This window comes from Canis lupus, chromosome 16, assembly GCF_048164855.1.
Source record: "Canis lupus baileyi chromosome 16, mCanLup2.hap1, whole genome shotgun sequence".
Taxonomy (NCBI): Eukaryota; Metazoa; Chordata; class Mammalia; order Carnivora; family Canidae; genus Canis; species Canis lupus.
In genome coordinates, this window is record NC_132853.1 from 34136973 (window position 1) to 34164614 (window position 27642).

At 46.8% G+C, this 27642-nt stretch overlaps 2 protein-coding genes and 2 long non-coding RNA genes across 6 annotated transcripts; 2 read left to right on the forward strand and 2 right to left on the reverse strand.

The window, feature by feature from the left end:
* Nucleotides 1–3483: 3483 nt before the first annotated feature.
* On the reverse strand, nt 3484–7766 carry NME2 (NME/NM23 nucleoside diphosphate kinase 2). 2 transcript variants are annotated; one of them, XM_072780032.1, is made up of 5 exons: nt 7636–7766; nt 6622–6750; nt 5699–5800; nt 4819–4931; nt 3484–3741 (listed from the first exon to the last, which is right to left on the reverse strand). In XM_072780032.1, exons 2-5 carry the CDS (start codon nt 6745–6747, stop codon nt 3624–3626), a joined length of 459 nt encoding a protein of 152 aa, XP_072636133.1. In that variant the 5' UTR covers nt 6748–6750; nt 7636–7766; the 3' UTR covers nt 3484–3623. The 2 variants fall into 2 exon arrangements, with proteins under 2 accessions (XP_072636133.1, XP_072636132.1); XM_072780031.1 differs by lacking the exon at nt 7636–7766 and adding an exon at nt 6922–7079.
* LOC140606515 (uncharacterized) lies at nt 6938–17844 on the forward strand. Its single transcript, XR_012008859.1, has 3 exons — nt 6938–7623; nt 16240–16525; nt 17511–17844. It is a non-coding gene; the product is annotated as an uncharacterized lncRNA (long non-coding RNA).
* Nucleotides 10356–18867, reverse strand: LOC140606513 (nucleoside diphosphate kinase A). 2 transcript variants are annotated; one of them, XM_072780033.1, is made up of 5 exons: nt 18708–18867; nt 16273–16402; nt 12814–12915; nt 11637–11749; nt 10356–10673 (listed from the first exon to the last, which is right to left on the reverse strand). In XM_072780033.1, the coding sequence occupies exons 2-5, from the start codon at nt 16396–16398 to the stop codon at nt 10556–10558; spliced, it is 459 nt and encodes a 152-aa protein (XP_072636134.1). In that variant the 5' UTR covers nt 16399–16402; nt 18708–18867; the 3' UTR covers nt 10356–10555. The 2 variants fall into 2 exon arrangements, with proteins under 2 accessions (XP_072636134.1, XP_072636135.1); XM_072780034.1 differs by lacking the exon at nt 18708–18867 and adding an exon at nt 18446–18567.
* A 6969-nt stretch (nt 18868–25836) lies between these two features.
* On the forward strand, nt 25837–26948 carry LOC140606516 (uncharacterized). Its single transcript, XR_012008860.1, has 2 exons — nt 25837–26350; nt 26700–26948. It is a non-coding gene; the product is annotated as an uncharacterized lncRNA (long non-coding RNA).
* Nucleotides 26949–27642: the final 694 nt, after the last annotated feature.

Here is a 27642-nt window from a genome sequence, read left to right on the forward strand (position 1 = left end):
ACAAGCAGACTCCACCCTAAGCACAGGGCCTGGAGGCAGACATGGCTCAGTCCCACAGCCCTAAGCTCACAACCTGAGCCAAAAATCAAGAGTGGATGCCCAACTAACTGAGCCACTCAAGCACCCCAACGGTAATACATTTTAATTTTTTAAAGATTTTTTATTTATTTGAGGGACACCTGGGTGGCTCACCTGCCTTCAGCCCAGGGCATGATCCTGGAGTCCGGGATCGAGTCCCACATCGGGCTCCCTGCATGGAGCCTGCTTCTCCCTCTGCCTGTCTCTGCCAGTCTCTCTCTCTCTCTCTCTCTCTCTCTCTCTCTCTCTCGAATAAATAAAATCTTCTAAAAAGTTTTTTTATTTTTTTAATTTTTAAAAAATATTTTATTTATTCATCAGAGACAGAGAGAGAGGCAGAGATAGGCAGAGGGAGAAGCAGGCTCCATGCAGGGAGCCCGATGTGGGACTCGATCCCGGACTCCAGGATCATGCCCTGGGCTGAAGGCAGACTCCCTCAACCACTGAGCCTCCTACACGTCCCTAAGAAAAATATTTTTAAGATTTTTTATTTATTTGAAAGAGAAAAATCGAGCAGGGCTGTGGGGAGATGGGGAGCAGAGAGAGAAAGAGAAGCAGACTCCCTGCTGAGAGCCAGCCATGGGGCTCAATCCCAAGATGTTGGGATCTTGACCTGAGCTGAAAGCAGATGCTTAACTGACTGAGCCACCCAGGCACCCCAAGTAATGCATTTTAAAGAAGAAATACAGGGCAGCCCGGGTGGCTCAGCGGTTTAGCGCCACCTTCAGCCGAGGGCCTGATCCTGGAGATCTCAGATTGAGTCCCAGGTCTGGCTCACTGCATGGAGCCTGCTTCACCCTCTGCCTGTGTCTCTGCCTCTCTCTCTCTCTCTCTCTCTCTCTCTCTCTCTCTCTCTCGTGAATAAATAAATAAAATCTTTTTTTTTTTTTTTAATAAAAAAGAAATACAGGGACACCTGGGTGGCTCAGCAGGATCTGCTCAAGATGTGATCCTGGAGGGATCCCTGGGTGGCGCAGCGGTTTGGCGCCTGCCTTTGGCCCAGGGCGTGATCCTGGAGACCTGGGATCGAATCCCATGTCGGGCTCCCGGCATGGAGCCTGCTTCTCCCTCTGCCTGTGTCTCTGCCTCTCTCTCTCTCTGTGTGTGACTATCATAAATAAATAAAAAATTTATTTAAAAAAAAAAAAAAGATGTGATCCTGGAGTTCTGGGATCAAGTTCCACATCGGGCTCCTGTATGGAGCCTGCTTCTCCTCCCTCTGCCTATGTCTCTGCCTCTCTCTCTCTCTGTCTCTCATGAATAAATAAAACCTTTAAAAAAAGAAAAATACAAATGGCCATTAGGCACATGAAAATATGGGCTCATCATCCCTTATCATCAGAAAAATACAAATCAAAACTACAATGAGGTATCACCTGACACCTGTCAGAATGGCTAAAATTAAAAACACAGGGATCCCTGGGTGGCGCAGCGGTTTGGCGCCTGCCTTTGGCCCAGGGCGCGATCCTGGAGACCCGGGATTGAATCCCACATCAGGCTCCCGGTGCATGAAGCCTGCTTCTCCCTCTGCCTATGTCTCTGCCTCTCTCTCTCTCTGTGACTATCATAAATGAATAAAAAAATAAAATAAAAATAAAAATTAAAAAAACAAAAGTTTAAAAAAATTAAAAACACAAGTATTGGTGAGGATGTAGAGAAAAAGGAATCCTCTTGCACTGCTGGGATTGCGCACTGGTGCAGCCACTCTGAAAAACAGTATGGAAGTTTCTCAAAAAGTTAAAAATAGAAGTACCCTAGGGCAGACCCAGTGGCGCAGTGGTTTAGTGCCTGCCTTCAGCCCAGGGTGTGATCCTGGAGACCGGGGATTGAGTCCCATGTCAGGCTCCCTGCATGGAGCCTGCTTCTCCCTTTGCCTCTCTCTCTCTCTCTCTCTCATGAATAAATAAATAAAATTTTTTTAAAAATAGAAGTACCCTACATCCAGTAGTTGCATTACTGGGCATTTATCCATAGAATACAAAAACACTAAGGCAAAAGGATTCTTGCATCCTTGTATTCATTTGCAGCATTATTTACAACAGCCAAATTATGGTAGCAGCCCGTGTCCATCAGTAGATGAATGGATAAGATATGGTGGGTGGATAGATACATATGGAGGACTATTTAGCTATAAAAATAAAAAAGAATGAAACCTTGCCATTTGCAACAACATGGATGGAGCTAAAGTATAATGCTAGGTGAAGTTGGAGAAAGACAACTACCACATGATTTCACCTTCTCTGTGGAATTTAAAAAGCAAATGAGCAAAGGGGAAAATAGAAACCAAGAAACAGCCTCTTAATTATAGAAAACTGGCAGTTACTAGAGGGGAGGTGGGGAGAATTAAAGAGTATTTACCATGATGAAAAAAAAAATAAATGAGAAAGTAATGCTTTTTTTTTTTTTTTTTTTAGGGAGAGAATGAGGTGTGCAGGGGTCAGGGGGCAGAGAGAGATAGAGAATGACAAGCAAGCTCCATGCCCAGCCCGGATCCCCACACAGGGCTCAATCTCACAGCCCTGAGACGGTGACCTGAGCTGCAACCAAGAGTCAGATACTTGACTGACTGAGCCACCCAGGGTGCCCATAGTCTCCAAGTTCCAAACCAGACTCCAAGGGACACCTGGGTGGCTCAGTGGTTGTCTCAGGTTGTGATCCCAGGATCCAGGATCGAGTCCTGCCGTCAGGCTCCCTGCAGGGAACCTGCCTCTCTCTCTGGGTCTCTCATGAATAAATAAATATTTTTAAAAATTAAAAAAACCGACTCCAGGTGATCATGATCATTTAAACTGATGGGTGCTATTTGGTATTATCTTACAACCGTGCCATTCTAGTGAAATTAACCTTAAAAGCAGGCAGTAAGAATTTTGTAACCATTGCATGTAGCCCAGAAAACAGGCATGATAAATATCTCACCCTAGGGAAGAGTAGTGGAATAAGGTTTCAGGGAACAGGGGCCCGAGGGGCTAGGCACTAGATCCGTTCTTTCTTTTAAACCTGCATTGCAGGGGTATATCCTCATTTTACAGATGTCTTTAGGCTTCCGTTTCATCATTTGCCCAGTCATCAGTCAACAAAAATGTGAATCTGGACAACTTGACTGCTCTGTGTTTCCCTTGAATTTCAACAAACTCTTTGTACAGAAATACACATTTCTAATTCCTCTAGGGAGATTGAATATTTATTTTCATTACTTCCTTTTTAGTTTAGACACACAGAGCCATACTTGTCCTCTTCAGCCTCTCTACTTGACCTCCTAGAGTCTAAAAGTACACTCTGGTGCTGAGAAGGGTCACATCATTCGTCCATGGTAAGCGGGATGATTTAGTTCTGTATAATGCTACGAAAGCCCAGGAAGGAAGTCACTTCTTCCAGGGTAGAATCAAGCAAGCACAGTAGACTACACCAGTTTCCAAAGGCTTTATTGGTTAAGTACGTTTTAGAAAAGAAAGATTGACTCTATTACTTCCAAGTCACTGGAATGAAGAGCTATGTCCAGGAACATATAAAGTGGTGCCAAAGGGAACTAATGCTGTGTCCATCTTTTATTCATAGATCCAGTCAAAAGCACAAGACTTGTAGTCAACCAACTCTTCAGGCTTAAACCATAGGCTGATTTCTTTCTCTGCACTTTTTACTGAATCACTACCATGAATGATGTTCCTAAGAAAGAGAACAATTATTAGTTACCATATATTTTGTTTTAAAGTAGGCTTCACACCCAGCTTGGAGCCCAACGTGGGGCTTCAACTCATGCCCCTGAGATCAAGACCTGAGCTGAGACCTACTGAGCCACCCAGGTGCCCCAAGTCACCACATTTTAAAGTGCAAAAGTCTGTTTATGGCTAAGGCAAAGGATAGTCACTGCAGACCTTTTCAGCCAAATTGCCATATGAAGCAGGAGACTACCCCCAAAGTATTTCCTCTTAAACTACAAATATAGAAGGAGGGTTGGGGGGCTCAGGCAGTGAGTGTCTGACTCTTGATTCTGGCTCAGGTCATGATCTCGGGGTCACGAGATGGAGCCCTGTGTGGGGCTTGGCACTCATTGAGGAGTCTGTTTAAGAGTTTCTCCCTCTGTCCCTCCCCCAATCAGCTCCCCATTCCCTGCACAACAAAACAAAACCTGCAACTATAAAATAATAGATTTTTTGATCAAAAGTATCCCCTGGCTCAACTTTATTATACTCCCAAGTTTCCAAAACAAAGCTTGTACCCCAAGACTATGTCACAAACAACTACTTCTCAAATTTTGAAAATAGGGATAACCAGACCAATATCCAAACTACACGAGGTACATTCATTATCAAGGGCCATTTCTGCAGCATTTTCTTACTAACACTCATTTGCAAAGCCAACCAAAACATTCACATTCACTGACAATCCCTTTATTCCATTTAGATCTTTATACAGAGTTTTTGTACAGATTTCATATAGTGAGGGAACCAAAAGGTTAGCGCCACCCCCATGGACACAGTACAGCCAAGAGCAGAGGCTTTTCCCCACTGGCTTTCTGCTGTGTCCCACAGGACCTACCACATGCAGCTCCCTTGGGTGAGGTCTCAGTTAAAATTTTAAGTAGCCAAGGGAAATAATTATTGAAGAAAATGTCCATCCAGTGATCACTATCACCCACTTGTAAAAGTTCAAGTTTTCCTAAAATTGGGATATGCCAAAAATATCCCATACCCCTCATTTAAGTGGCTTTGAGAAAAAGTCTCAGCGCTCCTCAGGACTTACCTGCCAACTTGAATGCAGAAGTCCCCACGAATGGTGCCTGGCTTAGAATCTGCTGGGTTGGTCTCCCCAAGCATCATTCTTCCTGTCTTCACCACATTCAGTCCCTCCCAGACCTGGAAACCAGTAGGGCAAAGGAACCACATAAGATCTGTCATTTGGGACCATTGGGAACAAAGTTTCACCCCTGCCTCAGAATCAGAGTAATAACTGACCCGGTTCACCGGCTCACCCCCAAAGACCAGAGGAGCTTGGAGATGGTCTGCTCTCCAACCCGAGTGCACTGCTCAGGTACATGGACACCATCTACCCAACATGGGGACTTCCCACCTAAGAGGAAGCTGAACAGGACTGAGGAACCTCAGGCGGCCACAAACAGGAGGAGAAACAGTGAAGGGGTAGAGGAAAGCAAGCAGGTGGGATGGGGTCAGTGGGAAGGACATCAGGCCCTGGGCCGAAGGCGGCACTAAGCCGCTGAGCCAACCAGGCTTCCCTAAACAAAATCTTTAAAATAAAAAAAATTTTAAAAAAAGGAATTTAAAGTAGCTGGGAAAATGTCTAAAAAGAGGACACCCCAGGGATTCCTGGGTGGGATCAGCAGTTTAGCGCCACCTTCCACCTTCTGCCCAGGGCATGATCCTGGAGACCTGGGATCAAGTCCCACGTCGGGTTCCTTGCATGGAGCCTGCTGCTCCCTCTGCCTGTGTCTCTGCCTCTCTCTCTCTGTGTATCTAATGAGTAAATATATTTAAAAAAAAAAAAAAAAAAAAAAGGGACACCCCAGCACTGAGCAAGCCGGGTTCTGTAGCAGCCCGCATTAGTGTTCCCCACACTCCTGCCCCACACCCACCCCATCTCCCTGCCCGCCCCCACGAGCACGTGCCATGGCCACAACAGGTCCGGAGTGCATGTACTTCACCAGCCCCGGGTAGAAGGGGCGGTCCTTCAGGTCAATGTAGTGCTCCTTCAGGAGGTCCTCTGAGGCCTGGCATGGAACAGGAGGTCGCAATTAGGAAGTAAACTGGATAAAGCTGAATTATGGCTCTATCCCATCCTCAGAATCCCCCCCCACCCATTCACAAGGCAGGTTCTCCAAAAATCCAGTTGCATAAGTTAGCCCACATCTAAGGGGTTCATATATAAATCCTATCCAAGCTCCATACTCTTTTAGCAGAAAGACTGTTCTGATCATGAAGAAACCCTCAAAATGTCAATGGTATTAGGGGTGTTATAATCCTAAAAAGTAGGTGGTTTGAAAATCCAGATGTGGAGGGTTAAGTAAGCGTTGGCTGCCGTTGAAGGAAACGGGTCAGAGAGAGATCATAGCCACTCTCCTGGCCCATCTCCCAGTGTCCTTTCCAACATTTCCGATGTTAACTGGAACGTTCTCCTCTTCCCAGATGGGCTTGGTCAAGAAGATTTCAATAGTTCTCCCTTAAAGTCCAGTTCTGTGCCCCAAGCATAGTGCGGAAATGCCGGGCACTGCCCTAAACCCGGGGAGGAGAGCAGACGGGGACGGGGACGGGGGCCGGGACGGGGAGGGGGGTGGGGGGTGGGGGGTGGGGGGTGGGGGAGGGGGCAGGCTTTGCCCGCAGGCCCCGCGCCCCGGCTCCCCGGCGGCCGACACGTCACCTCCGTTAACCTTGCGAGGGCGCCCGCGCTCGCGGGCCTCGGGGCCGGGCGGGGGCGGCGGGGTCGCGGGGGTCGGTGGGTGGGGGCGGGGGCGCGGGCAGGAGGAGGGGCGCCCGCCGCCCGGGGTCCGGCGGGCCGGGGCCGGGGCGGGGGCGGGGGCGGGGGCCGCGTTACCCGCAGGAACTTCATGGCCACGAGGCGGAACCCCTTCTGCTCGAAGCGCTTGACGATGTCGCCCACGAGGCCGCGCTGCACGCCGTCCGGCTTGATGGCGATGAACGTGCGCTCCTGGTGGGCCATGGCCTGCGGGCGACAGGCCGGCTCAGGGCCCCGCGGCCGCGCGGACCCAGGCCCGGGGCTCGCCCCCGCCCCCCCCGCCCCCCGGGACACGCGCCCGCCGGCCGCCCCGCGGGAGGGGGGAGTGTCCCCGCCGGGAGGCCCGGGGGCGGTGGGGGAGGTCCCGCGGCGCCCTACCGGGAAGCTGGCTGCGCGGCGGGCCGGGAGCGAGGCGGGGAGCGCGCGGCGGGGCCCGGGCCGGCTCGGGAGGAGGGCTGCGCGACGGCCACACCCCGGACGCCCCGTCGCCCAACCCGCGAGGCCGACGCGGCCCGGGCCGCTGTCCCCGCCCCGGGGGCTCGGGGGCCGGAAGTGGCTTCGTCGCCCGGCCCGGGTGTGGGTCCCGCGGCGGGAGCCCCGGCGGCCGGCCCCAGCTCCGCGCGCACCCCCTGCCGCGCACGCGCACGCGCACGCGCCCTGTGCGCCCAGGCTCCGGCCCCGCCGGGGACGCGTCCCTGACAGGGTCCCGGGCTGCCTGACAGGAACCAGACCTGCCCGAGGGCCGAGGGCACACAGCGCCGCGTTCCTCTCCTCGCCGCCGGAGACCCCGTCCCGCCGTGCGGAGGCCCCGTGACGGGCCGCCTCGGGACAGCGAGCAGGCGGCGGGAAGCGCACCCTCCCCGAGGGCGCCGGGCCCTGCGCTGATAACCGGTCGCTGCTGGCCTGAAGGACCTGGCTACCCCGTGCCGGGCTCGGCCTCTGCAGCCCCTGACCGCCTTCCGGGTTCGCTCTCAGCCCGGCGAACGGCGACGGGAACCGACACGACCCCCTCGAGCAACAAGGACTCGCAGGGCCGACCCCGAAACACGGACGGATTGGACCGCCACTGCCCACATGCAGGTACCCACTGACCTCTGTCCCACATTTTCCTTCTAGAGAACTGGAAGTTGGGGCGCCTGGGCGGCTCAGGCCGTAAGCGTCCGCCTTCAGCTCAGGTCATGACCGCAGGGTCCCGGACGAGCCTGCTTAGCGGGGAGCCTGCTTCCCCCTCGGTGCCTGCCACTCCCCCTGCTTGTGCTGTCCAATAAATAGAATCTTTAAAAAAAATAACAGTATTTTCAGCGCTTGAGAGCTGGTCTTTCAGACGTTGGTCCAGTCCTCCTAGTGTTGGCCTCCCTGAAAAACATTTTCCTCCATGTGACCAGTCTCCACACCTTTCAGTTTTGTCAGCCCGGAGTGATGGAACCTGCTCTATGTGGGCCCCCTGGACCCAGGTGTCCTTGCACCCCTGCACCCTGGCTGCAAGAGGACAAGCCAGCCCGGTATTACACCTTGACTTCCCAATTTCTGGTCGCAGGGCATTAAGTCACAATCCTGGGGGACCCTGGGGGACTCGTTCGGGGAAACGTCTGGCTTTGGCTTGGGTCATGATCTCTGGGCCCTGGGATGGAGCCTTTATCAGGCTCCCTGCTCAAATGGGGCATCAGCTTCTCCCTCTTCCTCTCCTCCCTGCTCGTGCTCGCTCTCTCACTATCTCAGATAAATAAATCTTAAAAAAATAAATAAATAAAAGACACAATACACTCTGGGGAAGAGACAGCCAGTGTTCTCTTGGGCTTCCAGGTGAAGCACTGGAATTTGGACTTCCTTCTCAGTTACCCAGTGTCAACTGTGGGAAAGAATCTGGGAATTTCACTGCAGATTTCTCTGGAGAGATGTTTGCCCCCTTTGGTCCCATCATCACAGGTCCTGCAGTACAGTGAGCAGCAGCCTTTTGCCCTTTGCTTTCCTCGTCCTTCCTGGAGGGCACTTAACTGAGCAGGGTATTACCCTGCTGCCTCACCACACACGTATCCCTTTCCGGAAGGTACTGGTACTTTACCTCACTCCCCTCACCAAAAACAGGCCATGTTTTGTTGTATGAGATAGAAATGCATCTAGTCCTCAGCTGTGTGGAAGTCCTAGCTCCCATGGAGGAAATTCTTTCACAAAGTCTACATATGTCAACTCTCACTGCACACTTCAAATAATCTTACAATTTCGTCAGGTACACCCGAGAAGCTGGAAAAACACGGCTCCCAACTCCCCTCCTCTCCACTGCCTCTACCAAAGCCAGGTGAACAGGGAAAATACCAAGAAACACTAACGTCTGAGGCCAAAGTAATTGTCCATCATATGTATTCTCACCTTCCCCCTTCTAGGAGAGCTCCTGAGTATTCTCTAGGCATAAGGTTGCCCAAATAAAAATACTTTCCACTCTTGCAGCAAGAGACTTTGAAGTTCTGGCCAATGAGATGGGTGGAGAGCAAAGGTGGTACAGGGTTACACCTTCTTTTAAGGGTTCCTTAAAAGAAAGGAACATTCTACTTCCCTTCCCAACTTGCCATTAGGCACACATACAGGTGGTAAGGCGTGTTACATTGCTGAGAAGGAAATCGGTCCCCAAACTCAAGGATCAGAATCTCACTGCCATCACCACCCCTACATACCTACTTAGACATTTTTGCAGCTTTTTTGAGGTATAACTGGCAAATAAAACTTGTTATATATTTAAGGTATACAACCTGGTATTTTAATTTACGTATGTTGTGAAACGATCACACTTAAGCTAAGGAACATATCACTTCATATAGTTACCATTTTGTGTGTGGTGAGTACACTTAAGATCTACCCTTAGGGACACTTGGGTGGCTCAGTGGTTGAGCCGCTGCCTTTGGCTTGGGGCGTGATCCTGGGGTCCTGGGATTGAGTCCCACATCAGGCTCCCCATAGGGAGCCGGCTTCTCCCTCTACCTATGTCTCTATGTCTCTCATGAATAAATAAATATTTTTTTTTAATTTTTATTTATTTATGATAGTCACAGAGAGAGAAAGAGAGGCAGAGACACAGGCAGAGAGAAGCAGGCTCCATGTACCGGGAGCCCGATGTGGGAATCGATCCTGGGTCTCCAGGATCGTGCCCTAGGCCAAAGGCAGGCGCCAAACCGCTGCGCCACCCAGGGATCCCTCTCATGAATAAATAAATAAGACCTTTAAAAAAAGATCTACCCTTTTAGCAAATTTCAAGTACACAATACAATATTGTGAGCTATAAACACAGTGCTGTACATTAGATTTCTAGTTTAGACTTTTAAATAGAAGATAAGTAAATTTCCATCTTGCTTCTGTTAAAGCAACCAAATCAGTGCCCTAACAAATCAAAGCTACTCCCAAGATTTCACCTGTTTCTTCTGAGGTCATCCCAGGGATCCAGGCATACTATCCTGTTTTGGAATAGTTACAAGTTCTCACACTCCCCCATCCACAGAGTCCCTGACAGCTTCTCAAGAGCAGGAAGGATATCTTTTATTTCCAATGAATCCTCTGCACCCAGTTACAGTCTTGGTAACCTAGACCACTTTCCTGGTTGAATGCTGACTGGCTCAGTGGCAAAAGTGGATGGGATGCAGGGGTGAAGAGAGGGACAGGCAAACAGAGAGAGACAGAAAGAGACTATGTATGTGTGATCTCAGGCCAATAAAAATAATTTACATAGTATTTACATTCTCTGTTAGTTCAGGTTAGCCAGAGTAAATGGATAAGAATACAAAATACAAAGCAATAGAGCAATACAAAGAAATCAACTCAATGAATCCTACAATGGGATGAAACATTTTAATCTGATGGCAGCCCATAATACTGTACGGGAAGCACTCCCAGCTCCAAGAGGTCCCCTCCAGGTTATAAGGAAGTTCTCAAAAATCACTGGATTTGCAAGAGCCTGGCCCCTTGCTCATGGGAGGAAAAGGGAATGGAACGGGCAAAGCACTGAGGTCTGCTCCCTCATCACTCGTCACTCATAAATCCAGTTCTGAGCACAGCTCTTGTAATCCACCAGCTCTTCAGGCTGGAACCACAAGCCAATCTCCTTCTCCGCACTCTCCACAGAATCGCTGCCATGGATAATGTTCCTGGACAGGGAAAGAGATGGCCAGGTTACCAAGACTCAAAGCATTAAACTGCCCAGAAGCCCCCCTCATTCCCACCGCCAGAAAGCTTACAGCCCCTGCAGCAGAAAAAGCCAAAGCTCCCTGTACATGAGTCCACATTAAAAGAAAAAGCCCACAACTGCAGTTAAAACTGGTAAGGATGAAAAATGTCCTGCCTGCACTCCAGTCGCCAGAGGACTCTGGCCAACGAAGTGTGTTGTACCAGTTCTACCCTCTCAAGACAGGCACAGCCACAGTGGTGCCGATGGCCAATGGCAGAGAGCTCGCTAACCCAAAGCCAATTTCAGAGGGAAAAAAACAATGAACTGATGTTAAACTGATGTGCATACGGTATCATGTCCATCCCAATCTCAGGAACCCAAATCTCTTTTTTTAACATTTTTTAAAAAGTAATCTCTAGGGGCACCTGGGTGGCTCAGTGGTTGAGCATCTGCCTTTGGCTGGGGTCAAGGTCCTGGGATCAAATCCCACATCGGGGTCCCCATAGGGAGCCTGCTGATCCCTCTACCTATGTCTCTGCTCTGTGTCTCTCATGAATAAAAAAATAAAATCTTAAAAAAAAAAAAAAATAGGGACGCCTGGGTGGCTCAGCAGTTGATTGTCTGCCTTGGGCCCAGGGCATGATCCTGGAGTCCCGGGATCAAGTCCCACATCGGGCTCCCCATAGGCCTGCTTCTCCCTCTGCCTATGTCTCTGCCTCTCCCTCTATGTCTCTCATGAATAAATAAATAAAATCTTTAAAAATAAATAAATAAATAAATAAAATAAAGTTAAAGTAATCTCTCCACCCAAAATGAGGCTCGAACTTATAACCCCAAGATCAACAGTCACATGCTCAACCAACTGAAGCAGCCAGTGCCCAAGGAACCCAAATTCTTGTGTCACCTCAGATTTTGGAAAAGGGCAAAAAGCACCAACTCCCACCTGCCAACTTGGATGCAAAAGTCCCCACGGATGGTCCCAGGTTTGGAGTCCGCCGGGTTGGTCTCCCCGAGCATCACTCGGCCTGTCTTCACCACATTCAGGCCCTCCCACACCTCCAAGGATAAAAAATATATGGTCAAGGAAGAAAACCAATCTCAGCAGAAAATCTGTAAACTACTAATTCAAAGAAAACAAAAAGCCCCCTTAACATTGAAGAAATAGTTACAGAGCATCCACTTGTTCCAAACTGGAAGTACTCATCTCTCTGCCCCAACTCCTGCTTTTCTACAATCCATTTTTGACAAAGCAGCCAGAGCAGCCTTTTAAAAATGACTACTGTAGGACCTCCCATAGCATCCGTCCTGGAGCTCATGAAGTACATAGCCAGCACAGTCCTGCCTACTCTGGCCCGGGCCTGTGCCTCTGGACTCCTGTTACCTGACTTTCTCTTTTACCCACCAGGCTCTAGCTACTCCAACCTTCTTTCTGGACTTCAAAAAGTCCAGGCCCTTTGCACATGCTGTTTTCTTGATGAGAGTGCTCTTCAACATGATTTTGTGTATGTCTGGTTCCCTCTTCTCACTCTAATCTCAGCTTGCAAAGCATGTTCCTTGACCACCCGATCTAAAGTGGCCACTTGCTGTCACCTCATCCTTTTTCATTTCCGTGCATATCACTGCCAGCTTTTATATATATATTTTATATCATATATATATTATATATATACACACACACACATTTTTATTTCTTCATGATCTGCCCATCTTCCCCTGTCAAGATGTGTAGGCAAGCAAACCTATGAAAAAAAGGACCTATTTTGTCTTCATTCTGGACTGTATCCCCAGTGTCTAGAACAAAGCCTGGCACAATCAGGACAACTAGTACATACTTGGAGAATTTCTGCAATAAGCCAGAAACAATCTCCCTGCTCTCCAGAAGTATACTGACCTCTCCCAATTGCTCCCAGCTATGAGTCACTATGGGTCTTCAGTTCAACAAACAGATATATGTTGCCTTTGGTGGGTCAGAGAGCCAACTCACACCTTAACTGCCCAATCCTCCCAGCCCCCATTTCATCTGTATCAATGAGGACCTGGCATCAGATGCAGGAATCACAAGCCTGACTCTTGGCTCCCAGCGGGGTCATCCGATCAATATCCCATATGTGCACACTCACCATGGCAACCACAGGCCCTGACTGCATGTACTTCACCAGGCCGGCAAAGAATGGACGGTCCTTCAGGTCAATATAGTGCTCCTTGAGAAGGTCTTCAGAAGCCTAATCAACAGGGCAGAGAATGAGAATTGGCCCCCAAATGACCTAAGAACCAGCAATCTAGTCATTTCCCACTGCTGTCTAAACTGTGAGCCTTGGCTCACTGACTGTTATAACCCAATCCAGTCCCAACATGACTGGAGGGAAGCAGTGCCAAGAGACTAAAAGTGCTTAAGCTTTATATCAATTCCTCCCTCACTGGCCTTGATTGATTGGAATACCACAGAACCTTAGAATCAAATCCAGCCATCCCATTTTAGACAGTAAAACAACATGATGACAGTAAACAACATGATGACTTTCCATTCATTGAGAGCAAGCCTCAACTAAAATATTAGTGGAAAGGGGGTGAGAGGGCAGCCCTTGGCATTCGATGAGAAGTAAATTGAACCCAGCCACTTCCCAGGACCACTTCACATTTCTTCAGATGATGCAGGCCAGGGACCGGGTGTGGCAATTATGCAATTCCCACAAGTATTTTACAAATCACTCCAAAGTACATGACATCTAGCAATAAATAATTTTGCAGAAGAAGGAATGAGAAACTCTCACATTGCAAGGCTGGTACGTGGGAACAAATCAAGTTAGCTAGAGAGCAAACCAGCTGCTTGGCAATTCCGACTACCTCGGCTGTGTTCTTTGCCACTGTGCACAGGGCCTGTTCAGGGTCTAACAAGGACTCAGTTTTTCCAGTTCTATAGTACTGCACACTGCAGGGAGACCCACACATGGGCAGATCTGCTGCCAGAAAGCACATCCAAATCATCCTACCATTCAGCCTCTTGTTGATTGTTACTTGCCAAAGTAAAATGACACAGCCACATGACCAGCCGTGTTAGCAATTCCTCTCCCATCCCCTCCAATCCCCCTGGAAGACTACTAGGGGCAGTCTCCTGACACACACTGACTTGACCTTCCCTTCCCCGAACACTGTTTTAATTCTACTAATTGGTTCTGGTTATCTTTAATCTGCAGAACAGATTACAGGGTTTTTTTCAGAGGGGGGACATCAAGTTTCCCCTCTCCACCCTTCTCCATGTCAGATATAAACAACTCTGTAGGCTCCTGGCAGCTGTCCATCTTCATCAAGCCCATATCCTTGATAGGAAACTGAGTGTAGTGGAAAAAAATGCATGCACTTAGGGGTCAGAGAGACCAGAGTTAAAATCCATGTTCCATCACTATGTGCCTTCAGATACATTACTTAACCTCTCCAAGCCCCAGGTTCCTCATAACTGACAACCATAGGCATAGAAATAAGTACGTCTCTGGGTTGTCATGCGAGCCAGAAAAAACACATGTCTAGCACACGGTAAATGCCCAATCAACAATACTTTCTAATTTCACTTTGCCGGGACTCTTGGGTGGCTTAGTGGTCGAGCGTCTGCCTTCGGCTCAGGCCGTGAATAAATAAAATATTAAAAAAAAAAATTTCACTTTGCCTTCAAAACCTAATTTAATATACAAACTCTCTGGAAAGCCATACTTGTCTAACACCTGGCACTAATCATTCCATGATGTACCCCCCTGCATCAACATCCATCTACTCCATTTTATACTAAAGCAGTTTTCCTAAAACATCACACAGGAACTAAATTGCAAATCAAACTAAACTTAAAATACACTAGCAGACTCCAAAGATGACTCTACTGGGGCACCTGGGGGGCTCAGTCAGTGAAGCATCTGCTCAGCTCAGGTCATGATTCTAGGGTCCTGGGATCAAGCCCCTGCTCAGCGGGGAATCTGAGTATCTCCAACTCCCCACCCCCTGCTCTTGCTCACTCTCTTTCTCTCTCTCAAATGAATAAAATCTTAAAAAATTAAAATTAAAAAAAAGATGACTCTATAAATAGGAAAAAAAGACCATTCTCTAATTTATAGGCTTTGAGAATCTGAATTCTCATTTCCCAGGTCTGTCTGAAAAAGGATTCTTGACTAATTAATCCTTTTCATTTTGGGGGTGGGGGGGTTGCGAGGTTTTAAAAAATTTTTCTTAAAGATTTATTTATTTGAGAGAGAGAGCGAGAGAGAGAGAGAGCGAGAAATGAGCAAGAGGAGCAGAGGGAGAGACAATCTCAAGCAGCCTCCTTGCTGTGGGCAGCCTGACATGGGACTCAGTCTCATGACCCTGAGATACCTAAGCCGAACCCAAGTGTCTGACGCTTAAGAGACTGTGCCACTCAGGTGCCCCCTCCTTTTCATTTTTTGAAATACCGCTTTGTAGGTTTCTTGCAAGTGCCATTTCTCTCTGCTGTTTTCTTTTTTTTTTTAAGATTTTTTACTTATTTATTCATAGAGATGCAGAGAGAGAGAGAGAGAGAGAGGCAGAGACACAGGCAGAGGGAGAGGGAGAAGCAGAGGGAGAAGCAGGCTCCATGCAGGGAGCCTGACGTGGGACTCGATCCAGGGTCTCCAGGATCACGCCCTGGGCTGCAGGCGGCGCTAAACCGCTGCGCCACCGGGGCTGCCCTCTCTGCTGTTTTCAAGTGGGCCTTCCAAAGGACAAAACCACAGCTTTCCCACAACATGCCCTAATGGTGCCTAATATGCTAGACACGAAGTGGGTGGTAAATAAGGATGGAAAAATCTCCTTGCTGACAATCAACCTGCCTGACTCAAAGAGAGGAATGGAGGAGGGGGAATTTCTCTGAAATTATCTGCTCAGGAAGCTCAAGACTGGGTGCTCAAACACGCCCAGGGCTCTGAGTCAGAAATCACAGTGTTCTCCTGAAACCAAAATTGCATGTATGTTACCTAACTAGAATTTAAATAAAAATCTGAAGAAAAAAATAAAATAAAATAAAAATTTAGGAAAGAAAGGGGGACGCCTGGGTGGCTCAGCAGTTGAGCGGTTGCTTCTGGCTCAGGTCATGATCCTGGGGTCCTGGGATCAAGTCCAGTATTTGGCTCCCTGCAAGGAACCTGCTTCTCCCTCTGCCTCTGCCTCTATGTCTCTCATGGATAAATAAAATCTTTGAAAAAGGGCAGGGGCAGGGGCGCCTGGCTGGCTCAGTCAGTGGAGCCTTGATCTCAGAGTTGAGTTCGAGCCCCACATTTGCTGTGGAGATTGCTTAAAAATAAAGGAAAGAAAGAAGAAATCACAGTGCTGCAGTAGTAATATGTGGAACTCCGCACTGCTAAAGGAAAGGGGGAGGCTATTCCCAGAAGTCCCAGAAACTGGGTTTGTGGTAGGACTCAGCCACAGTGCTAGCCACCAGTGAGTTTCCAGCTTTCAGGATGCTTGTGTTCACCCTACATGAAGAAGGCTAAAGAGGAGGGGAGGCGAGAACAGGGAGGCTAACCTACAATGATCCCTTGTACTCCAAGAAAACAGAAATATGAAGAGTGAAGTCCACTTACCTGGATTAATTTCATAGCAATGAGGCGGAATCCCTTTTGCTCGAAACGCTTGATGATCTCTCCCACAAGGCTGCGCTGGACTCCATCAGGCTTGATGGCAATGAAGGTGCGTTCACTGTTGGCCATGGTCCTGAGGATAAACAGCTGGGAGGATGAAATGGCATGGAATATCCTGCCTACATCATTATCCATCGCAAGCCGATTACCCCATAAAGCTGGTTTAAATCTGTCATGCCAACTCCAAGTCTCTCAGGTAAAAACCCAATGCCTAGTGTGCTCACCACGCTGTGCTACTTTTAAGACAACTTTAAAGATATATGTATACACAATGTTCCTACAGTGCTAGTCGTATATACCAATAAGAACAGTGTGCTAAAGGGGTATGAGGGCAGCTCAGTCGATTGAGTGTCCAACTCTTGATTTCAGCCTGGGTCATGATCTCAGGGTCAGGGGACTGAGCCTCACACTGAGAGCCTCAGAGAGCAGTCTGCTTCAGATTCTTTCTCCCCTCCCCCTCTGCTCCTCCCTGCTCATGCTCGCATGTTCTCTAAAATAAATTAACAAAATCTTAGAAAAAAGAATAGTGTGCTATTGCAGTGTACGAATGTATTCATTACAAGGTGCTATACGGACAAAACTCTGGAATAGCCTGTGTGTAAAAAATGTTCCTAAGGGGGGAAAAAATTTTTCCCTAAGCAAACACAAACCCCCCAATTCCTTCTCAGTCCCCTTATTCCTGAACTAATATCCCAGGGTGGGCAAGGGTCCAAAAGCAGGGGCTATTTTTTCTATCCCATTTGACTTAAAAGCTTCTATTAACCTGTACTGTGGCATAACTAAGGTAGTGGATGTTTAAAACAAAAAGAAAAGAAAAGATACTGTCCTTCTGATTTATCCAGATAAGAAACTACAGTGATAAAGTGGTGTCAGGTCCAAGGCAGAATGAAATACAGTCTAACCCACTGCCACAGTCATGGTATTAGAACTGGGAGGGGTTTTGGAGATTATTTCATTACAATCCCCCTCATTTTGCAAACAAGAAAACAAATCTAGAGCACCAAAATGAGGGCCAAAAAATCTGGATTTCCCAACTGGATACAATTTATGCTACATCATAAGACACACCAGAGAAAGGTGGATGGTGGAAGAACTAGAGCCATTAGTAGTATCTGAGCTGGGACATCACGCAGGAACGAGTCTGCCTAGAGAATGTCAATCTCGTATCTTGCCTTTTACAGAGAAGACTGGGCTCAAGACTTGCTCTGCCTTCACAAGAAGGGAAGGAGGAGGCCCCTGACCTTGAAGGTCAATCCTTAATGAGGACAGCCACACCACCTCCTGGCTCTATCTTCCTGTAGGTTAGTTAACCTCTTATTATGACAGCTTAATATATTTTAATTTCTGGAAGGCCTGGGTGGTTCAGTGGTTGAGCCTTTAGCTCAGGTCTTGTTTCCGGGGTCCTGAGATCAGAGTCCCCAATCGGGCTCCCCACAAGGAGCCTGCTTCTCCCTCTGCCTAGGTCTCTGCCTTTCTGTATGTCTCTCATGAGTAAGTAAAATCTTTAAAAATACATATATATTATCTTTAGTTTGTGTTTCTGCCCCCCCCCCGCCCACACACACACACACACACACACACACACGGGTCTGCGGCCTGTATACGGGGATGGTTTGCTCCTGCGTCTGTCCCTGGTACCTAGCCACATGATCTCGCATTCGGTAAGATCAAAGAAAAGGTCTTAAGGGGGATCCCCGGGTGGCTCAGCGGTTTAGCACCCGCCCCTGGCCCAGGGCGTGATCCTGGAGTCCCAGGATCGAGTCCCACATCAGGCTTCCTACGTGGAGCCTGCTTCTCCCTCCGCCTGTGTATCTGCCTGTCTCTCTCTCTGTGTCTCTCATGAATAAATAAAATATATATATATAAAAAGACAAGGTCTTAAGTGGTAACCGCGCTGCCCCTCCAAGAAAAAGAGACAAAGCCCAAGGACTGCCGAGAAATCCCAATGGAAGCTGCGGACAAGTATGGATTCCCCAGGAGAAAATGGGGCTACCGAGCCACAAACAGTCCCTATACCCATCCCATTTATACCCATAAACGTGCTCCATTCCAACCCAGGCACACACACGTCACTCACTCACTCATTCATTCATTCATTCATTCAGCAAGCACTTACAGAACCCCAACCCCGTGCCCAGCTCTGCGTGCGCTGGAGGCAGACAGGGCACCACCCGGCGGACGTGGCCTGCTGGCAAAGGCAGCCACGTGGGGCGGGACTGCGCGGCCAGGTCTGCACCTGTCCGCGGGCGCTGCCGCCCTTCCCTCCCATCCGATCCCTCGCGCCACCGCCCGGAGCAACACTCAGCCCACCCCATCGCCGCCCCCCTCTCCCGACCCCAGCACTCTCCCCTTCTTCTCAAGACCCCAGAGCCTCTCACCCTTCCAGCTGCTACCGCCGCAACTCCTTCTGGCGCCGCCGGCACCGGAAACACGCCCCGGCCCCACGTGGTTCCTGGCACCTACCGGCGCGGAACGCTTCTTTCCGGATCGGCTGCCGGGGGAGCCCGTTTTACAGAACACCCCTGGGCCACGTTTCCCGCTTCCTCTCGGGAGTCGGATGTCATTCTAGTGAGCAACATTCCTAGGTTTAACTTCCGGCACTGTTCCTCGTCCTTCCGGCTCTCTGCCCTTTTCTCCCCCCGGCCCCGCCCCCGCCCCCGGCCCCGCCCCCGCCCCCGCCCTCGCCCCGTAAGACTGTCTGACTCACTTCCTCCGTTCTCGAGTCAGTTGGCTGCCCGAGAGGTGGCGCTCCCACTTTGCATGAAGTCCGGACGGGCACCTGACCTAGAAATAGACCGGTCTTTCTCACTTTACAATTACTCATTCTTTCCAGCCTAGCAAGCGCTGCATTATTACCTGAGCACCTACTGTGTGCCGGGCGCTATTGCAGGGCCTGAGGGGACAGCAGTGAACGCTCTTGGAGACTGTGGTAGGGTTGGGAATGGGGACAAAGAGTAACCGAGCAAGTGGTATAGGGCACGTTGCCTTACGGTCGTGCAGCCAGAAAAGGCAGGCAAGGGGCGCCTGGGTGGCTCGGGTTGAGCGCCTGCTTCGGCTCAGGGCGTGACCCTGGGTCCTGGGATCGAGCCCTCCCCCCTCCGCCCCACTCTCTGCCTCTCTCCGTGTGTCTGTCATGGATAAATAAATAAAATCTTTAAAAAGAAAGAAAGAAAGAAAGAAAAAAGCACGGCAAGGGAGAAAGACTGAAAGCAGTAAGCAATTTTAAAAACGTTGGCTGGAAAAAAAAAATCTGAGAAAGTGACAATGGACTAGACCTGCCTGAAGCGAGGGAGCAAGTCTGGTGATTATCTGCGGAATATTACTACAGTGGGCATCCCATGGCAGGGAATGGCATCGGAGAGAGGCCGGGTTATGTTGCGGTGCCACGGGAAGGTTTTGAACAGGGAGTGACATCATCTGATACATGTAAAAAAAAAAATCACACTGACTGCCATAGAATAAATGGGTGCGGCCAAGGTACGAAGAGGAATCAGGTGTCTTATCAACAGCTGGTCCTGCGACTCTGGACTGGCTCAGTCTGTACAGTTGGAAAGTCCTGATCTTGAGGTTGTGAGTTTGAGCCCTAGGCTACTTGTAGAGGTTACTTAAAAATATATATATATATATGTATATATATATATATATTGCTGAAGGAATTGGACATATGCAAGCAAAGAAAAAAGGAAAGAACATCTACCTACACCTCCACCTTAAACAAAGGTTCTTTCAAAATGGATCATAGGGGATCCCTGGGTGGCTCAGTAGTTTAGCACCACCTTCAGCCCAGGGCGTGATCCTGGAGACCCGGGATCGAGTCCCACATCTGGCTCCCAGCATGGAGCCTGCTTCTCCCTCTGCCTGTGTCTCTGCCTCTCTCTCTGTGTCTCTCATGAATAAATAAATAAAATCTTAAAAAACAAAACAAATGGATCATAAAGGGGCACTTGGGTGGCTCGGTTGGTTAAGCATCCTACTCATGATTTGGGTCAGGTCCTGATCTTTCGTGAAATCCAGCCCACTGTGGGGGCTCTGCCTCTGCTTCTGCCATCCCCTGACTCCTGCACAAGCTCTCTCTCTCTCAAATAAATAAATTTCTAAAAAATGGATCACAGATTTAAGTGTAAAACTATAAAAAGTTTAGGAAAAACATGGTAAAAAAAATCTTCAGGGACACCTGGGTGGCTCAGGGGTAGAGGATCTGCCTTTGGCCCAGGGCGTGATTCCGGAATCCCAGGATCGAGTCACACGGCGGGCTCCCTGCATGGAGCCTGCTTCTCCCTCTGCCTGTGTCTCTGCCTGTCTCTCTCTCTCTGTCTCTCATGAATAATAAATAAAATCTTAAAACAAAAACAAAAACAAAAACACTTCAGGACTAAGAGCCAGCCAAAGAGTTTTTAGACTTGCCACCAAAAGCACAATCCATAAAATGAAAGGGTTGATATATTGGACCCTAACAAAAATAAAAACATTTTCCCTTTGAAAGACCCTGAGAAGAGGATAAAAAAAAAACAAGCTGCAGGGTAAAAGAAAATATTTGCAAATCATGTATCCAATACAGGCCTTGTATATAGAACACATAAAGAATTTTCACAACTCAACAGTTTAAAAAAGTCCGATTAGAAAAAGAACAAAAGAGGGGTGCCTAGGTGACTCAATTGGTTAAGTATCTGCCTTCGGCTCAGATCATGATCCCAGAGTCTGGGATCAAGCCTGAGTCTGGCTCCCTGCTCAGTGGAAAGCCTTCTCTCTCTCCTTCTGCAACTCCCTGTGCTTGTGCTCTAGCACATGCTCTCACACACTCTCTCTCTCAAATAAACAAAATCTTAAAGAAAGAAAGAAAGAAAGAAAGAAAGAAAGAAAGAAAGAAAGAAAGAAGAAAGAAGAAAATGAACAAAAGGCAAAAATAGACATTACACTGAAAGGGATTTACAGGTGGCAAATAAATACATGAAGAGTTTCTCGACATCATTAGCCATTAGGGAAATGCAATTAAAAAAAAAAAGATTGTATTTATTCATGAGAGACACTCAAAGAGAGAGGCAGAGACACGGGCAGAGGCAGAAGGAGGATCCCCACGGGGAACTTGATGTGGGACTCATCCCAAGACCCTAGGATCATGCTGTGAGCTGAAGGCAGACGCTGAACCACTGAGCCACCCAGATGTCCCAGGAAATGCAAATTAATACCACAATGAGGTAGCACTACACACCTATCTTAATGCTTAAAAAAAAAAAAGAGCACCCCACTAGCTCAATGGGTAGAGCACGGGAGTATTGATCTCACTGTAGTGAGGTTGTAAGTTTGAGCCCCATGTTGGATGTAGAGTTTACTTTTAAAAGGAGGGAAAAGGGGCTCCTGGGTGGCTTAGTGGGTTGAACATCCAACTCTTGATTTCAGCTCAGGTCTTGATCTCAGGGTCCTGAGTTTACACCCCATGTTGGGCTCCAGGTTGGGCTCCATGGTGGGTGTTGAGCCTGCTTTTTTTTAAAAAAAAAAAAAAAAGGAAAAAAAAATAGTGACAGTGCTGTTGAAGAGGTGGAGAAACTAGATCCCCTCATACATCGCTGGTGGGAATGTAAAATGGTATAGGCCCTCAGGAAAAGTTTGCCAGTTTCTTATAAAACTAACCAGGCACTTTCCATATGACCTGACAATTGCCCTCATGGGTGTCTATTCCAGAGAAATTAAAGATTTATGTTATTTTCACACAAAAACCGGCATACAAATGTCCTTAGCAGCTTTATTTGTAATAGCCAAAAACTGGAAACAGGGACGCCTGGGTGGCTCAGTGGTTGAGTGCCTCCCTTCGGCCCAGGGCCTAATCCAGAGTCCCAGGATCAGGTCCCACATTAGGCTCCCTGTATGGAGACTTCCTCTCCATCTGCCTGTGTCTCTGCCTCTCTCTCTGTGTGTCTCTCGTGAATAAATAAATAAAATATTTTTTAAAAACTGGAAACAACTCAAATGTCCATCAAATGAAAGCTTAAACAAACTAGTCTCTATCCATCTGTACCATGGAACATTACTCAATAATAAAAGAATGGGACACCTGGATGGCTCAGCAGTTGAGCATCTGCCTTGGGCCCGGAGCATGATCCTGGAGTTCCCACATCAAGTCCCGTGTCGGGCTCCCTGCATGGAGCCTGTTTCTCCAACTGCCTGTGTCTCTGCCTCTCTCTCTCTCTCTCTCTCTCATGAATAAATAAATAAATAAAATCCTGAAAAATAAAAAAAAGTAATAATAAAGGAAGAGAGGCGCCTGGGTAGCTCAGTTGGTTAAGCATCTGCCTTCAGCTCAGGTCATGATCCCAGGGTCCTGGGATCAAACCCCAGAGCCCCAAGTCAGGCTGTCTGCTTATCATGGAGCCTGTCTCTCCTTCTCCCACCACCTGCTGCTCCCCCTGCTTGCGCTCTCTCTGTCAAATAAATAAATAAAATCTTTAAAAAATAATAATAAAAGAAGAAGAAAAAAGCTATTGACACACAACAACTTGGATAGATCTCAAGAGAGAGTATGCATTATTGCATTTATATAATGTTCTTGAATTCACAGAATTTTAAAGATAGAGGACACATTAGGAGTGTTCAGGAGTTTGGGATGCGGGAGAGGGCATGGGGTATTCCTAAAAGGGTAGTAAGAGGGAGCCTTGGAGTGATGGACTACTTCTGTATCTTGATTGTGGTGACAGTTACATGAATCTACACATGTGATAAAGCTGCATAGAATTATACATACACACAAATGAGTGCTTGTAAAACTGATGAAATCTGAATAAACTCTGCAGATTATACCAATGTCAATTTCCTGGTTTTGATATTGTTCTGTAGTTATGCAAGATGTTACCATTAGAGGACACTGGGTTAAGGATACATGAGACTTCCTTGTACTTTTTTTTTTTTTTTTGCAACTTCCCATAAATCTTATCTTTTCTTTTAAGTGAGCTCTATGCCCAACCTGGGGCTTGAACTCATGACCTTGAGATCAAGAGTCGCATGCTGCACTGACTGAGCCAGCTAAGCATCTTGCAACTTCCCATAAATCTATTATTTCAAAATTTAAAAATTTAAATAAATAAATAAATAAAAAAATAAATAAATAAAAATAAATAAATAAAAAAATTTAAAAGGGATGCCTGGCTGGCTTAGCCAGAAGAATGTGCAACTCTTGATCTTGGAGTGGTAAATTCAAGCCCCATGTTGGGTGTAGAGATTATTTAAAAATAAGAGTTTGGGGATCCCTGGGTGGCTCAACAGTTTAGCGCCTGCCTTTGGCCCAGGGTATATCCTGGAGTCCTGGGATCAAGTCCTGCACCGGGCTCCCTGCATGGAGCCTGCTTCTCTCTCTGCCTGTGTCTCTGCCTCTCTCTCTGTGTCTCTCATGAATAAATAAATAAATAAAATCTTTAAAAAATAATAAAACAAAGGCTTAAAAATAATAAAAAAATAAATAAAGGCTTAAAAAAGATAAAATAAAGAAATGTTATAAAAAATTTTTCTTCAAACAGAATCAGGAAAGCTGATGGAGTCTATACCATTAGTCTAAGTGGGAAATTATGGTGGTTTGGAATATGTGATGAGAAAGAAAAAAGAGACAAGTGGCTAGTTACAGGACGTATATTCAAGGTTTGGCACATAGGTCTTACGGATGGATAGGATAGGGGACATGAAAAAAAATAGATGTTGGCTCCTAATTTTCTTTCTTTAAGATTTTATTTTAATTTGTTAAGGTTTTTTTTATAAGATTTTATTTATTTATTCTTAAGTTTTTTTAAGATTTTCTTTTTTAAAGATTTTTAAAAATTTATTTATTCATGAGAGACACACAGAAAGAGGCAGAGACACAGACAGAGGGCGAAGCAGGCTCCATGCAGGAAGCCTGACATGGGACTCCATCCTAGGACCCCAGAATCACCCCCTGGGCTGAAGGTAGGTGCTCAACCGCTGAGCCATCAAGGCTCCTTTAAGAGTTTATCTTTAAGCAATCTCTACACCCAGTATGGGACTCGAACCCACAACCTTAAGATCAAGAGTTGCACCCTCCACTGGCAGAGCCAGCCAGGTACCCCCTAGTTTTCTTTCTTACTTACTTTTTTTGGTGGCGGAGGAGAGGATGCATTAAGTATCCGTTCAATAGTTATCTACAAAGCTCCTTTATAAGTTGTTGGGGACCGCTGCACTAGTGCTTCTAAAACCTCTATGTACAAACAAATCACATAGGGAATTGTTAAAACAAAAATTCTTCTTTTTTTTTAAGATTTTATTTATTGATGGGATCCCTGGGTGGCGCAGCGGTTTGGCGCCTGCCTTTGGCCCAGGGCGCGATCCTGGAGACCCGGGATCGAATCCCACATCGGGCTCCCGGTGCGTGGAGCCTGCTTCTCCCTCTGCCTGTGTCTCTGCCTCTCTCTCTCTCTGTGACTATCATAAATAAATAAAAATTTAAAAAAAAAGATTTTATTTATTGAGCAGCCAGGGTGGAGTTTTTTAAATAAATAAAAGATTTTATTTATTTATTCATGAGAGACACACACACACACACACAGAGAGAGAGAGAGAGAGAGAGAGAGGCAGAAACACAGGCAGAGGGAGAAGCAGGCTCCCTGTGGGGAGCCTGATGGGGCACTTGATCCCAGACCCTGAGCTGAAGGCAGACACTCAACTGCTGAGCCACACAGGGATCCCTAAAAAGCAAATTCTGATTCAGTACGTCTAGAGTGAAGCCTGAGAGTTTGATGATTCCAAGGTTGTCGATCGATAGACTCTACAATACCATCTCCTGGAGGCAGGTTCCTTTAAAAATGTTATAAGCCTTATTGGGTGGGGAGGATCTTGCCCAGGCAGAATCTGGAGAAGGGGAATGGACAGTAGAAAATAGGAAGATTTCATCTCTTCCTGGAAGCCATCCTAATTACATGACTCGCCCAACCCTTCCTTGCCCAACTCTATACACAACCCTTCAGGCTTCTGTAGGTAAATGTTTCAACAGAACAAATTAAAAAACAATAAGAATTTAAGCTAACACTAATCTTTTTTTTCAAGTTTTATTTATTTATTTATTTATTTACTTACTTACTTATTTATTTATTTATTTAACTAATCTCTGCCCCCAATGTGGGAAGCAAATTCATGATCTCAAGATCAAGAGTCACATGCTCTTCTGACTGAGCCAGTCAGGCACCCTGAAACTAATGGACGTAATGGACATATGAACCCATCTCTCCAGAAACCCTGAGAAAGGGTTTCAGTTTCTTTTCTTTTTTTTTTTTTTAGTTTCTTCTTGAAACTTCCGGGAAGGGGAATCCACTACCTCAGACATCAGATCCCTGGCCTTCCACCCTCCCCTTGTTTAAATAGCAACAACAACAATAAACTTGCAAATTTGAATATATTCACCCTCCCCCAAAATAATAACAGGAGTAATGTTTAGTGAACTGCACTAATGACACCAACTCTTGTGGAGAAAGAGTGGTCACTAGGCTGCCTTGGTAGCATAGGGGGAAGGTTTCACCGAAGTATGATTGGGATGCACAGAGAGAAGATGGCAGATAGGCAAGTCTGTAGGTTCTGGGAGACAAGGAAAATAGCCAAGAGCAAAGGATGCAAACAGGAAAAAGTAAAAAATGTCAGAGAAACTCATTAGACACTCCTGATAGAGTGCTTCTAGAATAGTGGGGGAGAAGACCAGCAGATTAATGACAAGCCTTGAATGCTAGCCCAAGAAATTGGGACCGTAGTTAATGGAGAGTCATGGAAACTTTGAGTGTAGAACAGTGACCTGAGAAACATCTTAAAATTCTAGAACTTAATAAAACTGTTGTGGCTATCTAATTCACTCACTTTATAGGCATACACACAGACCAAAAGAGATGACTCGATTTATTCAGGATTACATTGGTACATGGGGAATGCTATGCTTTAGAACAATGAAGAATCTAGCTATAGTCTGGAGGGTAGATTGGATAGGGAGACACTGGAAGCAAAGAGGCCCATAAAGAAAATGCCAATGTCATCAATAATCAAGGTATGAGGATTAAAGTGGTCAAAGGGATGTTTGTGCTAAAACTCATAGGCTAAACTAACAAGGTTTGGGAAGTGATTGAATATGATTGACAAGAGCTGGAAAGGAACTCTATCACAGCAATGATAGTGCTGAAGATCATGAGTCTGTTTTCAAGTGATGTGGGGGCGATTCTTGGATCAACTACATATTAATTATGTGATCTTGGTCAAGACATCCAATATCGCCAAGCAAACCTCAGTTTTTGTCATGACATCATAAGAGTGTTGAGAGGATTTATATAAAGTAATGCAATAAAATTTAACACAGTGTCTGGCACAAAGTAAATAATAAATATCTGGTTTTTTTATAGCTATGGATGACAGAATTTTACACCTAAGAATTGTGATAATAATGATATTATTCAAATAGGGAAGACCGAAAAAGCCAGCTAGAGGAAGATGTAATGCATCTGATGGAGGTGATACAAGAGAGAGAACGTACGGTAACCAACTGAAGACATTTATCTGGGGTTCAGAAGAGATGCTAAGCCTAAGAAGAAATAGGTGGGGGTTATTTGCATAAAAGTGTTATATAAATACCTCAAAGCCAAACATGAAAACATTGACAATGTTCTTTTATTTCAAAGGCAGACTTTTTGTGATTGTGTAGATATAAATTCCAATATCTGACAAACAAATATGCATTCTAACAATACGTCAAACGTGTCTTCTAGAATTTTTACAATATATAATATGCTATTGCTTGCCAAGCGTAGAGCCTTTTTTTTTTTTTTTAAGATTTTATTTATTTATTCATAGACACAGAGAGAGAGGCAGAGACACAGGCAGAGGGAGAAGCAGGCTCCATTCAGGGAGCCTGATGTGAGACTCAATCCTGGGTCTCCAGGATCACATCCCAGGCTGCAGGCGTTACCAAACCGCTGCGCCACTGGGGCTGCCCAGGGTAGAGCCTTTTAGAAATTAAATTAAAGAGACACCTGTGTGGCTCAGCAGTTGATCATTTGCCTTCGGTTCAGGGCTTGATCCCGGGGTCCTGGGATCGAGTCCCACATCAGGCTCCCTGCATGGAGGTTGCTTCTCCCTCTGCCTATGTCTCTGCCTCTGTTTCTGTGTCTCTTATGAATAAATAAATAAAAATCTTAAAAAAAAAAAACTAAAGAAATGAAATTATATAGAGACACCTCGGTGGCTCAGTCAGTTGAGTGTCTGACTCTTGATTTCAGCTCAGTTTATGATTTCAGTGTTGTGGGATGGAGTCTCTTGGGCAGACTTCCACTTGAGATTCTCTCTCTC